The following is a 17,288-nucleotide window of genomic DNA, read 5'->3' as shown; positions in this document are numbered from 1 at the left end:
ATGATTGAACACTTATATTTAACTTGTCTCGATATCAAAGAGCTTTAAGGTAAATATCAAGCAATCGAATCATATAAAAATTACGGTACTTTGGGATTATACCGACCACACCCAGACATGAATCGTTATTTCACATTTCGTTTCTACTGATTACTAGATTAGCGTAGAACAATATTTCGTCAATATAAAAACAGGAATTGTCTTATCGCAAACCCCTCCCCATCCTCAGACAGAGGTCAAAGTCGAGCGTCTAGTAGATAACGTGATTGCAGAGTCTCGCCGCCCGTTCAGCTGGTGCATCGCTTTGTTGTACTTCCGTGTTTTACCTCTACATTTCTCCAAACACAAAAATTCAACAAAAACAAACATTTACCAAACTAAACTCTTTATTTAAAAAAAACACTCAAAACTTGTTTTTATTCTTGATCACATTCCGCCACCCAAAATGCGAGTGCCTCCGGCCATCAGCGCGGGCTTCGGCAGCACCTTCGGTGCTGCCCCGCGCTGATGTCGACGAAAGAAAAACATCCCTCGAGATAGTACCTATCAGTAAAATATCAAATTCTAGAGGGGCTAATCAGAAATATAAATTGAATTGTAATGGAAAGGTAATTATGTACCGTGCAAATCACGTGATGCCGCGCGGGCCTGCCGTAATCAGGATTCTCGAGAAAGATAAGATAACAGCGACAACAATACCGATCACAATACCTGGAAATGCTTGTAAGTTTGTAATTTTGTAATTGAAGAGTTGTTTTTTCGTTCTATCATGTTTGTTTCTATAAATTTCTATTTTTGTGTTCTTCATACTGGTGTGGTCGGTATAATCCCAAAGTACCAAAATTACATAACCGTTTTCCATCCTTGCAATATGTAGAAATACTGTTTAATTATATATATTTATTCTATGTATTATTGAATATTCTATTTTGTGTACATAAGATCCGCTGTATATACCATGGAATGAGAATATTTAGGCAAATATATACATTTAATACTACTATACCACCCCCTTGGTTTCTTTGTGTCATTGAGATGTGTTGGTGGATAATATTCATTGATGTGTTACTGTAAATGTGTTTCCGACATCTCCACGTTATGAAAGATGTTTAAATGAAAATAACGTTTTACCACCAAATTTGTTTATACTCTCAACCCTTAATCTTGTTTTATAATGCAATTAATCATCAACATCGTTTATAATGCTAATAGATACTGTTCTAAAAGAACTACATTGAGTCTCACAATGTTTTGCTGAACGTTTTTGGTGAAACTCGCCGAATAGGTTTACTACATCGACGCTTCTGAATTAGTACGTGAATGCGCGAACAATAAACACAGATGGCTTGTAACTATGCGCACTCGCCATTCCTGATAAGGAAGTGTTCATATAATCTAAATATTCCTATTTCAACCTACTACTTAGTACTACTTACTATAACGTAACCTATTGTTGAATAATGTTCAGATATTTTAAACTATGTTTTCAGCAATAGGTTTTCCATACTATGTATGTTTCCATTAAGGGTGTTTTACCTTTACAAGTTTTCTCTCACACTTAAGTGGAATAAATTTACAGGAAGTAAATTCCTCAAAACCTAGTTTATTTTTTATTTAGAAACGATATGGGTTCAATTCTTGAACTTTAAATGGTGAAACGAATCGTCGCGGTTTTGACCATTAGTGAATAAAGTTCTTCTTATTCACTTTAAGGTCTTTTTGACATGTTCCGATGACATAACAGTCTGGCTGGCCTTTTACTTCTCACAGCTGTGATACTACGGTGATCTTCAATATCGAAATTCATTTTCAACGTTAAAAGAGAGAGAGAAAGAGTAGGGCTAGCATTTTTTTTTTAGAGTATAAGCCAATACTAGTTTACAGGGAGCCGGTTTACAGAAACAAATTTATGATGACGCGACATGATTTTACACACGCGCGCGCGCGCACACACACACACACACACACACACACACACATTTGATATAATATGCTGTATATAAAACATTTGTATAAATGGCAATAGCCTAATTTTTCATTTTTCATTAAGTATTAAATCACAAAAAGTACTTGCTCTGCCGGAACTCCAGCCCGGATCTCTCACTTTTTCCGTGTGACTGCGCCAACACTACACCACAGAGCCCTTACTTTTTACGATTAAATTATTTTTTATTTGGCGGTATTTGTCACATATGTGTTTAAATAAATAAATATGATATATATATATATATATATATATATATATATATATATATATATATATCATCTGGTATGTAGATTGTATTTGACTTTACAAATACCAATTCCTAACCGTTAAAATTAATCTTTAATCCCTTTATTGGGCACTGAACGATGTTTAATAAAACAACACGTCGATTATACTAGCGTATCCATTTCTTTATCACCCATGACAACGGCCGACGCGGCAGTTAAGGGATAACTACTACGTGCAGTAGTACATCTAGAAAGGATTCCGTTGGTTTGCGCTGTAAAGTAATTGCATGTCGTGAATTAGTGTGCTGTCATTTAGAACCGTTTCCGAGTTTGGGTAGTAAAAATGTCAAATGAGAAATAGCCTACATTGTTTAGTGTTTTTTACAAATTCAGTACAATTTGCCTAACGTTGTTCAAATGAGCATTCGTGCATGGTTTTTATGCTTGGAGCTTACGGCTGAATTTAATACTAATCATTTAGAGTTACACTTTTCGTAACGTAGCTATGTTGGGAAGGGTTTATAATGCGAACTCTGAGTTCAGCTCTATTTCACTTTACACTCGGTGCAGCGTCTGAAATCTGATATCTGCTCAGACTGGGCTCTTGGAACCTGGGGTCCACGTCCATATTAGGACAATCAAAATAGAGGACGTTCCACACTAACTCTTTGCATCAGTTCGACATCAGAGATACAAAAGATTCCAGGAGTCAAGTCTGTGACAGTGTCAGATGGGCTGAAGAATTATAACAATTTCATTATAAAAAATTAATAATGCAAAATAAAATATATGATTTTATACTAAATATTATTATAAATAAATATTATTTTTTAAATATATTATTTTTATTTTATTTTTTAATTATATTATTTTTACTTTATTTTTTAAATAAATTATATTTATTTCATTTTTTAAATATATTATTTTTATTTTATTTTTTAATATATTTTTTTGTTTTATTTAATTATTTTTTTATTATTTGTTTTAATATTTTTTTTAAGAAACAGACTCGTCACCACGCACAAGCCTCTGTGGCCCTTATGGGACTAATTTCATGTATATCAAGTGTTCTATGTTTGCTTGAAAATCCAAAAATAAATTTTATTTGATTATTTTTTATTTTAATTTAGAGCCGTTGATAATTAGGGGACTGCTAGGGTGTCGAGGCGAGAGAGAGCTTGCAAAAAGAATGTATCCACGTTTGATCGTAAATCTTCTGGCACCCCCGACTCTGGAGATACGGCTCGGCGACGGCCATGGGTTGGAGCCAGTCTCTGTACTCGGGAGATTGTCCAAGTATTCAGCCGGTTTTTAATATCAATGTCAGACATCGGCTCTGAGAGTTTTGAAACAGTTATATACGTACGTGTTTGTGATAATCTCGTGATCTATGTAAATTACCTCGTGATCGTTATTACCTCTGATAAGTAATTGTTATAACAAGTAACTTGCATGATGTAAGACTCAAGGAAATGAAGCGAATTAGCGAGAACCGATGTATTATTAGTGTAGCGCGAGTATTAGTGAGAACTGATGTATTATTAGTGTAGCGCGAGTATTAGCGGCGTCGTGTACACGCCTGACCACCATTATATTGTCTAATTTTAACTTCTCTCCCATCACCTGTTGTTCTATTCATTTCTGTGTTCTGTTTAACCTTGTCACACTAAATATAAGGCATTGTTTCTACGCATGCATGCTCCTGGCTTACATTTGTTTTAAAATATATTTCTCTATGGAAAATTAGTAAAGTAACACTTCAAGGTTTTATTTTCATGTAGACAAATGTTTTGCAGCATTTTGAAGAACTCTCTGAAACCTAAGGTATTTCAAATTCCACTACTCGTATTGTAATTTTCCTTTCTTTAATGGAATGTTTCAATTTTCGTAATTACTCGGATATACTGTCGTATAATGTACCAAATTAACATAATAAAGACTGATGTAGAACAGTGTTTCTTTAAAATGAAAATAAATAATGACAATTAAAGAGAGAAGCATATCGGAGATCGGTACTAGGCCCACCAGAGTTCGTTAGTGTTGCACTATATTCAGTAAATGGTAGTTTTAGGTCTGGCCGTAGGATCGCGCTGTGAGCTGTGTTCCAGTTAGAATTCTGTGTTACAAAAGTCTGTGACCAGACATCTCACTGGGGTTATTACCGAGAATCGATAGATGTCGGTAGTGTTGCGCTAGGTCCAGCCAGTGGTAGTAATAATCCTGACCGACAGATCGCGGCTGTAAGCAATTGTTACGGCGAGACTTTACAGTGATATCTTGTCCGTGATGGTAATCGTTCCTCAGCCAATCTGCTCATAATGTTGTACAGTAATACATTTAAAAAAACAAATGCGTATAGCACAATCCGACAATGATATCAATTGAACACTGGCGAATTCTGTCGGCTGTAAGCGACTAAGGTTCTAGGCAGCGAATGACCTGAGTAAAACGTCTGGGTTTGGATTGTCTTTGAACTCAATGTTATGGTTTTCTATTACATATCAGGCCGTTTGAGAATATTAAAAGTATTTTTCTTTATTACAAAGCAATAAATCCACCTTTTATTAAGGACCCGACAGACAATTCTTACAATCGTATTGTGGTCTCTGTGACCATTCAGAATAAAGATGTTCTACACAATTCAAACTTGGTCATAGCTTCCTCTTGGTCCAAGGAGGGGTCCCTACTGATTTTGGGGTCAAAATATCAGAGAGCAGCACATTTGCTCTTTGAGCCTTTGACTCTCGTTAGGTTCTTCGATCATATATTTTGCTTATCCTTAATTTTTTATTTATTCACCAAAACTTATACTTACTTCCAAATACTTTTCCTGTAATCCATTTCGACCTAATCATTTCCCTTGTATCTTACAACAAAATCCTACGGTTGCTGATAAGATAACGGATTTTCTTGCAGGGCCCTGAGATCGTGAGGGTGTCCAAGTTCTACAAAGAGTCCAAGGACGGCAAGTTTGTCTCGTACCTATCGCCGGACGCACGGACCCTCTACGACACGTTCAGGAAGGGAGCCAAAGAATCAAGTGAGTCCATCTATTACTGTACACCTGGTTGTGCAATGCTCTGTAAACAAATTCAGATGTCTCCTTGTTGTATGTGACATAAACTAATGTGTTTTCTAATAAGCGGTAACCCTATCGCATATTTTTTAGATTTAATAATTGTTGTTTCGTATCATTTTATTTTTTGTAAGTTTTTAATATCCAGTCCTATCTTTATTGTATTAATTTTAGTTCAAATTGTATTTTAATAACGGGTTTAAATAACTTTAAAGCATTGAAAAGATAGTGAAATAAACCCATTTTTGGAAATTACTATATCAACTTCCCACTAATCGAGAATATTACCCAGAAAGGTCAGAGATGTGATAGAATATTGCTGCGATGTAGAAAATATTCCACGAACTCAAATATTCATACATATATAAATTCAAATATTCATTACCGTTATATTTTAAAACTTTGACTATTCATTATTATAAGATAATTATTACCGATGAATTGTCTGAAAAGATCAAGGAGTACGAACCATCGTTATGTGTTGTTACATTCGAAACACAACCTTTCGTGAAATAGTTCTGTTTCCTTCATCAGTTATTCAGTACATAAGTCACGAGACATTTTGTTTTTGTTGTTGTATCCGTAACTGACAACTGTAACAGATATATATTTAATCCTGATATATTTAATTACATGAGTTTGAGAGAAAAATACGAATATTAGCCATCTTTCTTTTATTATTACTGTTTGTGGTAGTAGTGTTCAAAATACTTTTTATTTTATTTTACTGATTATAATTTTTGGTTAAGTAGACCTAATCTAATCCCACAGAGTGCATTATTTATTGGTACTTTAAATAGTGTTTAATTAACTTTGGTCTTTATTGTATACTTAAAAATTTCGTTATGCAGGTGCATTCTTCTCTTTTTATTTGCATCCACCAATAAATGTTTGTCACTTTTGGATGATTCGTCATTAACGAAGATTGGTTCCCGAATTATATTGTCTGAGCGTTAGCGGAGTGTTTCAATAGTCCCAGGATATCTTGCGAACGAATTAAGTTGTAGACTAAATGTGCACGAAATGTCATTTCTACATAGATAAGATAGAGTTTGATAATAGTGCTTGTCTTCCCTTGGTATTTGGCTAAACTTAGCGAAGTTTATCAGCAGGATATCACGAGAAATAATTTATCTGTAAACTTTAGCTTTAGCACGAAACCAGCTGTGCCTGTTACGCTACACGCGGTGTGGCGTAGTTCCAACTTGTCAGTTTGAAAAATACCCTTGAAAATAATATATCAAAAATATACGAATACATCTTATGAATTGGGATGAAGCTAACATAATATTAGGTAATCTTATTTGTTTAAAACGAAATTTGTTTAAAAGGAAATTAATCGAGACTTCATACATTAAATTAGCGGATTAACCGCCTAGTCAACCATCAAATGAAATTAGACCACTCTAGTCGCCTATTGTAAAAAATAAACAATGAAGGAAACATAAAGAATCAGAGGAGAACAGAACAAAGATTTCGAATGAACCAATACACACAGAGTTTGATAAGTCGATCTATAATGAGCGAATAAAACAGGACTCAGCCCTGTTTCTTGATCTGCGGCCATCTTGTTTCTGCCGTGACGATCATCATTTCCTATAGGACACAGGCCTGTTGTCAGTAGTTGGTTGTTGAGTGCAGACCCACTGTGACCAGCGCTCTATAAACACAAGTGTTTTGTGTTTCCTAAGGTTATCACAACACTTTGTTATTTAACCTAGATTTTAGTTATGTGTTAGTTTAGTTATCCTCATGAGAAAGAGATCAGATTGCAATCATGAAATTTAGTGTCACTGATTAGTTATATTAGTTTATTATAATTGGATAAGTTTCATTCAAGAATGTATTTAAACAGATAAATATACCCGTACAAAGTGTACAAATAGTGTGCACTGTATAATTTACTAAATGATCGAATGGAATAAATTCAAAACGCAACCTTATTAAAACAGGTCAAAAACGCAGCGAAACATTGGTTTATCGTTTATGTTTTACACAGATGTACAGCCTTATTATTTATTTGTTTTTAGTTTTCTTACTTTTTATTCCAACGGTAAATCCATTTAAATGGGATACACAATATAACATAATACCTATTAATTAATTATATATTATATATATATATATATATATATATATATATAAATTAATTGAATTAATATGACAGTAGACAATACATTCAATATATGTATTAATGTAATTAAACCCCAAAATTTAAATATATATAGGCCTATAAACGATAAATATAGCCCATAATAAGGTCAAAGTGTTTTGAAGCATTCATTCAAACAGTGTATGTTGTGGTAATAACTTTAATAAGAAGTGACAAATTTAAAGCTTGTTTACCAGTCTTTTAATCGTATCGTAATCACCTAAATAATAACCGGCTCAGATTGGAGATCTCGAAACGCCCATGTTTATTTCTTTTATTGTGACTAAAAGGAATATGAAATAAAAAATTATGTAATGGTTCAATAAATATATGAGAATAATAATAATACGTATATTGTACGGATAAGAAGCCATAAATTGAAAAGATAAATAGAAACATTGACATTTTAATATGTAAGAGAGGATTCATAAATGTACATCAGTCACTCAAAATTCTGCTAGTATATTTTGTTAGACTCTTCAGTTGTCAAGTTAGCCAACACAACAATCACGTCCAGCAAACACTCAATGGTTATGGTATTGTGCTGAACTAACAATCAACACAATCAAGAAAGCAGTAAACTGCCCCATCTGTCCCACTTATGACGGATCAAGTAGGTCGCGTCCGAGTTGACATCCCGTCCTGAATAACTGGTCTGCTTGTCTAGTCTTATTTTCGATTGCTGTTTGTTTACATTGCAGTTATTCACGGCGTTTTGTCATCATCTTACATTTCCCCACATGTGTTTGGTAATAACTTTTTAAGTGTGCAATTAAAAGATGATTTAATTGTTTCTTCTTGTGATATGCTTTAATATCTGTAAATTCAGATATTTTATTGTGAGTTGTGGAACTGTTAAGGTTTGTTTATAGCATGTGTGTGCCCAATAAATTTGGATTTTAGTAATTTATTGTGAGAGAAGTATGTCACTGTCAAATTAGTGATGGACGCGCGCACCTCTGAGAAATTCAAGAATCCAGCCAGCAGATCTGTGTGGTGTAAATCATAAGGAGGATATTAAGACCGACTTTTTTGGGCTGGCGTTGTTTAACAGGACGAGCGTTATGTGAATGTGGTCGGTGCGTCGGTAGTAGAAATTGGGATTCCTAGGTCACGTTATGGATGCCTAAAGTGGACCGGTCGTAACCTAAGCCTAAACAGAGACGGGGACAGAAAATTGTTTTCTTGCATATCCTTGGAATGATCCAAGATGATCGGATTGAGTGCCTGGTTAGTTGGAAACAGAACTTTAAGGGTTACGCCATTATCTATACTCAGGTTTTAATTTTTTTTTACATTTTCCACAAATTACATTTTATGAAAGGGCATTTAATTCTGAAGCTGTGTGTAGAATTTTAAAGGCCATTTGGACAATTATTTCCTGTGTTTATTTTAAAATATATGAAGCAATACGTTTTGCCAATTACAGAACATTTTTGGATATTTTCATTATTTCAATAATTACTTATGCTATTTAATAGTTTAATTTATTTCATTGTATTGTTGGTTAATTTATTTATTTTTTTAACAAATTGGAGCAATAAGAAAATATATATATATATGTAGAATATAAATTGGTAAAACTATGGAAAATAGGGTTTTGAGTTTTTGGAACCAATAATTGATGGTAAGGGCTATGGCAACCTAAATGGTGTTTATAAGTTGACCCAATATTATATAAATGCTGTGATTACAAATCTAAATAACCCCAAAGCAATTAAAACAGCTATTTTGCCACTTTTGACCACTGTATCTCGACAGTCAAAAATCCTCGACATCAAAGATGCCCCGTCGTTGAAAATAGCTGGTGTTTCTAACAAGGAGATATTGCAAAGAACACAACTCCAAGGCAAGAAAACACTAAGATTGCATGAAAACAGCAATAAATGAAATTGTTTACAAACATGTTTTGCATCTTATGAACGGTTTTAAACTGTTGGCTTACTGAACCGGTATACTTGTGGGAAACCCCAGAATGTCAATGAATCCTTACACTGAGTGATTTCGAGGAAATACTCCACCATACGAGTACACCTCGCCCAAAAGAAAGACTCGCATCGTCTATAACTGCGTAAAGTGAGTAACACAGAAAAATACAAGAAGTATAGAAAATTACTGAAAAGTGCCCAACTGAGGGAGGAGGAGCAGAGAAAACAAAAAGAGGAACTTTCATACGGCGAGGGAGAGTTTTAAAGTAGGCTACTCACACTCTTACATAAACTTTAAATAAATGTTTATTTCCCGGAAGACTGTTTTTGCAGTTTTGGACCAACGTAAGTTTGAATAAGTTTGTAAGTACTGTACCTACTGTCATGAAACTGTTCACAAGACCTTATTAAAATACAATATTGAATGTTTGCGTGTATAGCCAATGTAATAAAACTACATTTACTATTAAATTTCAGTATTTTATTTAAAAATCTTTTATATTTTTCAGTCAAATTTTTCATATTATACAATAAAAACTCCCCAAATGTTTGTTTATTGAGCTTTTGGTGAAAAGATAAAGTTTAAGATGAAAATAAAAGTGGAATTTTCAAAATTAACTGTGAGATTTTGATAAGATTTACATTGGCCAGACAAAAAGAACCACTAAAAAAGATTTAAAGAAGACGAAAGATACTTTATACATATATTAATATTTTTTTATTTTACTTTTAACCATGCAAATCTTGTATTAAGTTTTATTCATCTGATAATTGTTTTAAATTGTAAAATACTTATACTATTTCGAACTGTTTTTTCACACCCGACGACCGGCGTATTTGATGTCTGAAGGCCTCGTGTGAAAATATAAAAATTATTGGATAGTTGTGAGTTTTCTTTTATAAAATATTAGGAAAACATTATCATTTGGTTCAATAAAAAAGTGATTTAAAAATGGTATACTAAAAATCGTTAAAATTTGTAGGCTAAATACTCATAAAACATGTCACTTTATATTTAGGCAATCTATGTTTGTTATAAATCTCTTAATTTAGTGAAGAGTAATAAATAGAATAAAAATAAAAACAAAAACTACTGTAAAATGAAAACGTTTATAGATAGTGGCGTGTCCCCTTAATTGAAAGGTAGATCAAAAGTCCAACATCTCAGACCACGCGTCAACCGGTTTTTGGATATACTCGTACGAGTGTGGATACAACTCGTAATTAGCTGACTGGCATCGAAGTATATCACTCGAGGAGCTGGAAATATTTCGTGTATGTCTGTCTCTCAGCATGATATCTCGAAAATGAACTGACCTATAGAAATTATACGGGAAGCTTCATTTTCATATGAGAAAGATGAGTTCGAAGATGCTCTACGTGGGATTTGGCTGAGCGAATATTTTTACATTGGTTTTATGGCTAACCACGGTGGTAACGAGAAAATAACATAAAATACATTTGTAAAAAACTTAGTACATATGATATTTTAACATTTGACATTAAAACATATAAAGTTATTTTTAAAGGTAAAGCGAACTAGAACAGTATTAAAGGGAAGAACATTTATTTTATTATTATTATTATTTTGTTTTAAATTATAAAACAATTTAGTTAAGAAATTGCATAGATGTATTTATAGTTTTAGACCGCTTTATAAAAAAGTATAAATTTTGTCTGATCGCACATTAAACATTTTATTACTAATGATGGAACCTCTAAACAGGCTTAGCCTTGGAGGCCATAAATTTTCTCAAATTATATACCGTATATATTTATATTTAATTGTAGAATAAGTGATGAATTATTTTTTTATATTGACTTTCTTGTCAACAACTGTTAGATATGATTTATGTTTTATATGTAAGTATATATATATATATATATATATATATATATATATATATATATATATATATATATATATATATAATTTTATTCTATAGGTCAGACCTGGTTTCTAAGAAATCATTGTTTTTAAAGTAACTGTACATATATTTGAGAAAATAAAACATTGCTATATATGCCCTAACTACCCCAACAAATACAACACCATCTTTTGTTGGATTAGTACGTAGACTGTTAATTATGTAAACACCGCTATGAAATCAAACTTAATGGTCAAAACTGTGAATGTATCATGTGGCAAGATATCTCGAGGAACATTTCATCTGTAGACTTTAAATTTTGCATGAAACTTCAATTTTACATAAACAAGAATGAGTTCTATATGATGCATGTCCAACCAAGGAATTTTGTTGATCATCATTGAAGCCTATCACTCTATAGGCTGACATAATTTTTTTCTTTCTCTTCTGGAAGGATGTAACGTTTTTTTTAAAGATTTTCAGTCTGTCTATCTACCTGCAGAGTATTTTCAGAAGGACATAAGGTATGGACGAGTTTGTCAAGCGACACGCGGTGTAGCATACTCTTAAACTTTCATCCTTCAAATCACAAGTAATCTTCTTTCTCTTTTCAGTATTTACAAAAAAGTAATTGTAAAAATATATACAGGGTGTTTGAAAAGTATGGGTACGGCTTAATATTTTAAAAACCATAGGAGATAACATCTATAAACTTTGCACAGTGTCATATGGCTATGTAAACTATTTTTTCTTGCTATTACCATGACATGCCAACCATGGGGGGACGGCCCACAGAGGAAAACATGAAAATCTTAAATGAAAGCATGAGTCGAGTGATACCTCATACGAAAGAGCTCACTTAGTAGAGTTGAATGCCGCAAACCGCATGTCAAAAGGTTTATCCAATCAGAAATGGCGGGTTGTTTTAGGTACACATTGTGAAGTACATTATGCGCTGCCATTTCTGACTGGATCGTCGTATTCTGATGCGGTAAGCGTCGTTTCACTCTACTAACCGATGTGTTTTCACTGACTTTTTTTAATTAGCAAGTTATGTCATAAATGTATAACACAATAAATAAAACTAAAATGAATTCGTCGTCTAATGGTATTAAGCCGTACCCATACTTTTCAAACACCTTGTATAAAGGTCGAATTTTAATCTAAATGTGTATATCTAAAGGTATGTATTGCGAATTAAGTCCAAATTATATCTTATAGCACAGTAAAACATTTTAACTTGTTATTCCCACCGTTTCTCCTTTCACTATAATCCTTTAACAAAAATCAATACTTAAAAGTAAGTACTGTTGGATTATGCTATATTTTTTTTGCAGAAAATACTAGTATAAACAGACGGCAATTAAATTAAATATTTAGAAGTCAAAGCCGGTAACAAATCTATTAATAGATATGTGTAATTGCCATCACATGACCTATGGTATTGGGTGTACTGGGAGATAATATATAACTCGTACTTCTTTCACTGTACTTCTACTAAATCAGCTTAGGCAAAGAAAAAGGATGACATGAATCACACTGAAATATTCCCACTGATGATACTATTATATTTACATCAAGTCACTGCGTTTGTTGCTAAAAGATTGATTCTTCCATAAAGTTAACAAATGGAATTGATTTTATACTCATAAAAATATTGCCGTTCCCAAACCCAAACTGCCAGAATATTTATATAAGGCTTTGTGGATTTTCAGATTAGACTGCAATTTTCACTGAAAGCGTCATAATTATATAAATGAAATTCGTTCTGGAATTCTTAAGAATTGTTTTACAATACAAATAATAACCGTAACTGCTAAAGAGAATCCTGTTTCCTTAAGTTCTAGTTCATTTTCAAAAACATTTATTTTCTTGAAATACAGAAGGAAATGCATATTATATGAGTTCTGTTGAACTCGCGCGGAATAATTGTTATAAAAACATAGTTTATGGAATAATCAGTTGGCATGTGATGTATGCTATGCAACTATTCTTCTCTACAACTAACACAATTTACAAATGTTCTTAAATTTATCGTCACAGAATTATAACAAGTAATTACAAAAGCATAGAACAACTAAGAACCAGCTAATATTACCAATTTTATTCAATATGAAAATTAAATACAATATATAATAACAATTACCAGCTAATATGAAATTTAAATATACGAATTAAGAAATATATAAATAAATAATTATAAATATAAATAACAAGAAAAAAATTACTTAAAATTCAGCAAATTCCAACAGCTAACAGAGCTGGATTTCCTTTATTTTGAACTATGATTTGTTTTTTGTTTTGTTTTTTTGTTTTTTTGTAACTGGTAACTTTCTTGTGATGCACTCTCCCAGTAGCGTAGCAAAGGGGGGCGGCGGGGCGGGCCTCACCGGGTGTCACCTTTTTGGGGTGACACCCACCCGGCCTCTCAACTTTAAGAACAATGTACAAACAACAAAAAAACAATTAAATCGCTCGCTAGCACAAAAATTTCTTTTTCAAGGATTCCTCCACCAGCACTGGCTCAGCTCTATGTATAATTCGGGGATTCCCGCAAAAGAGCCTGACCGTGTCGTGGGGGATTCCCCGTCCCATACTCGCGATCTTTGACGTTTCAGTTACAACATTTCTCATTTGTTTCGTGAAGTGTGTTGTGTTTGGTTGGCGTGAATTGTTAAACGTGTATTATTCTATAGTGATTCTAAAGGAAAAAATATATTATATCCATGACCTTTATCATATAAAATTTACTGCTTTTTACATGTTTCGATGGGGTGACACCACCAACTTCCGCACCGGGTGCCACCCAAGGTAGCTACGCCACTGCTCTCTCTTGAACTGCAGCTTGTCAGATCCTGACCATACTCTAATACCAGTAGTTACTACAATTTTTTATTTGACCTTTTCACTAACTGTCTCTTTGTAATAGGCATTTCAACACTCATTTCTCAGGTGACATTAATAATTGTTCGGTCCAGATAATGGCAAATGCTTGGGATGGCACGATGGACCCAACAGACCCTACCAGTGGCTCCACTACAACGAGACCCTCCTGCGGGCACGGAACCTAGGGTCGGGACTGGTGTCCCTAGGATTGGCTCCGTCCCCTTCCACCTACATCGGCATCTACAGCCAGAACTGTCCAGAGTGGGTGTTGGTAGAGCAGGGAGCGTATTGTTACTCAATGGTGATCGTGCCGCTGTACGACACCTTGGGGCCTGACGCGTGTGCCTTCATCATCAACCAAGGTTTGATCATCACACATCTTCTAGTTTTCGTTTATATAATTATTCTGTTTCGTTGCATGAACCCGTATTAGCATGAACTGTCAAGATAATTGTGCATTATGGCCCCAGGTACTTGATTGTATTACACGATTAAGATAGATTAGTTTTATGTTACAGATGTTCATTTCGAAAATATTAAACATTTCTTCTTTAAAACACCAATTTTGGAACAGAATACTTTACAGCTCCAACTTTGTGGAACCTAAACAAATTGACAATATTTAGATCTTTTAAAATTGTTAGCTGAGCAAAAGCAAAGCCTATCACTCTACGAGCTGGTACAATTAATTAACTGTCTGTTTGCCTACCTGCCTGCATGATATATCGAGAACAAACTTGCTCATGGACTTACTATTTTCTATAAAGCTACATATGTATAAATATATTTGCCTTGTGAACAACCATGGTAGCAACGAGAAAAACGCAGAATAAATTTATAAAAACATTGAGTACAATCATATGATGTTGAATGTGTGGACTAGTAATACATTTACCTAATTATATAAGTTATACACTTGCAATTTTACTTTATATTATGTGGCGTCATGAAACGAATTAGCTAGTTTGATGTTTTATTTTTTATTGTGTGTTTAAACGTCTCCGTGATTAGTTTTAAAGTACCACAATCCACAGTAAACTAAATCAATAATAAGATCTCAAGAATATGCTTTTAACGGTTTATGACATTGCAGTGGATATATTAGAGCCCGGGTCAGCAGGTGGTGGTTATCAGCAGTCTTTAGTAAAGTAAATCAACAATAAGTTCTCATGCAAAGGTTTTTAACAGATTATTTTATTGCAGCAGAGATTTTAAAGTACCACAACCTACAGTAAAGTAAATCAACAATAGTTTCTCAAGCAAAGGTTTTTAACAGTGTATTATATTGCAATGGAGATATTAAAGTAGAACAAGCCATAGTAAACTCAGTCAACAACAAGTTCTCATGGAAAGGTTTTTAACGTTGTATGATATTGTATTGGATATCTTAAAGTACTACAATCCACAGTAAAGTCAATCAACAATAAGTTCTCATTAAAAGATTTATAACTTTTTATGACCTTGCAATGGAGATCTTATAGTATCAAAATCCACAGTAAAGTAAATCCAGTATTAAGTTCTTATGAAAGGATTTTTAACGGTTTATTTTACTGCAGCTGGCATTTGTAAGTATCACAATCTACAATAAAGTAAATGGATATTAAGTTCTCATGCAAACATTTTTAACGTTTTATTTTATTGCAGCAGAGATTTTAAAGTACCACAACCTACAGTAAAATCAATCAACAATAAGTTTTCATGCAAGGGTATTTAATTGTTTAGTTTATTTCAATAGAGAATTTAAAGTACCACAACCTACAGTAAAGTAAATCAACAATAAGTTCTCATGCAAAGGCTTTTAACGGTGTATGATATTACAGTAGAGATTTCAAAGTAACACAATCTACAATAAAGTAAATCAACAATAAGTTCTCATGCAAAGGCGTATAACCGTGTATGATATTACAGTGGAGATTTCAAAGTAACACAATCTACAATAAAGTAAATCAACAATAAGTTCTCATGCAAAAACTTTTAACGGTGTATGATAGTACAGTGGAGATTTCAAAGTACCACAATCTAAAATAAAGTAAATCAACAATAATTTCTTGAGCAAAGGCTTTTAAAGGTATATTATGTTGCAGCGGAGATCTCTGTTGTGGTCTGTGAGAACGACGCCAAGTGTAACCTACTACTGGACCGCGCGCCGCGTTGTCTGCGCAAGCTGATCGTCATCCACGAGACTCGGCTCGCAACCAACCAGCGCGCCAAGAACAGAGGCATCGAGGTCCTCCGGTTCGAGGATGTCGAGAGGAATGGAGCCATCAAGAACAACCCCGAAGTTGTAGGTTTATATAAATATTATTTTTGTCTCAGGTTGTGTAAAGAGAACATTTATTGGTTTTGGAAATGTTATTACTTGGATCGACCAATAAGAGTATATTTTGGTGGTAGTATCTTTGTAAACAGCACAGTAGGGTTAATCAGGTGATATAGATGTCATTGCAAGAATGTGTTACTAACCATGCCTTATTAAATTCTTGTGATTCATGTTAGGATGTATTAGGTTTTGAATTGAAGCATTGTTCTCTAATGGCAACATATCAATCGATAAACGTTGCTGACAATGCTGACAATGTCGCCATGAAAACAATTAAGGATCGCTTGAAATAGAAATGAGTCTTAGCCACGTGGCTTTGTTGGACGATTAGAGGATAAATTAGATCAACGCCACTTACCCTCACACTCCTGGCAAGTTGGCGTGATGCACATTAATAGAGATGAGTGGATCACTACAAAAGCTACTGTGATTTCTTTACAAATTTTATTTCAATCCAGCTGTTTTCAAACCATAGCTATGTTTTATTGCTTTTATTATTTTACCCTATCATACAATTCAGATTTGTTTTAATGTTTTTACTAGCACACGAGATGGTATTTTTCATGTAATTTACTACTAACTAATCTACTACTGCAACATTATGTTTTATAAATGCAGCAATATTTAGTTAGACAAACAAAGATCGAGAAAGTATCTATGGCCATGCTGTGTTCTCAGTTAACACTAAAACATTATATTTAGAATATAAAATTGAAGAGAAAAATGGAATTTAATTGTAAATATGTTCCTTAAATTTAATATATAATATAGGATACCCTTAACAATATATATATATATATATATATATATATATATATATATATATCATTTTTCCTCTGCAACA

The 17,288-nt window shown here is 33.4% G+C and overlaps 1 protein-coding gene across 3 annotated transcripts in view; it reads left to right on the top strand.

The window, feature by feature from the left end:
* The window catches only part of LOC124363079 (long-chain-fatty-acid--CoA ligase 1), a 117,839-nt gene that overhangs the window by 82,900 nt on the left and 17,651 nt on the right, over positions 1-17,288 (top strand). For all 3 annotated transcript variants that reach the window (XM_046818172.1, XM_046818175.1, XM_046818174.1), the window contains 3 exons: positions 5,131-5,254; positions 14,217-14,486; positions 16,209-16,408. In XM_046818172.1, the coding sequence (XP_046674128.1) occupies positions 5,131-5,254; positions 14,217-14,486; positions 16,209-16,408 (594 nt within the window). The remainder of the gene's footprint in view (positions 1-5,130; positions 5,255-14,216; positions 14,487-16,208; positions 16,409-17,288) is intronic.

Source organism: Homalodisca vitripennis, chromosome 5, assembly GCF_021130785.1.
Source record: "Homalodisca vitripennis isolate AUS2020 chromosome 5, UT_GWSS_2.1, whole genome shotgun sequence".
NCBI lineage: Eukaryota > Metazoa > Arthropoda > Insecta > Hemiptera > Cicadellidae > Homalodisca > Homalodisca vitripennis.
The sequence above is the reverse complement of the archived record's forward strand: the minus strand, read 5'-3'. Positions and strand labels throughout refer to the sequence as shown.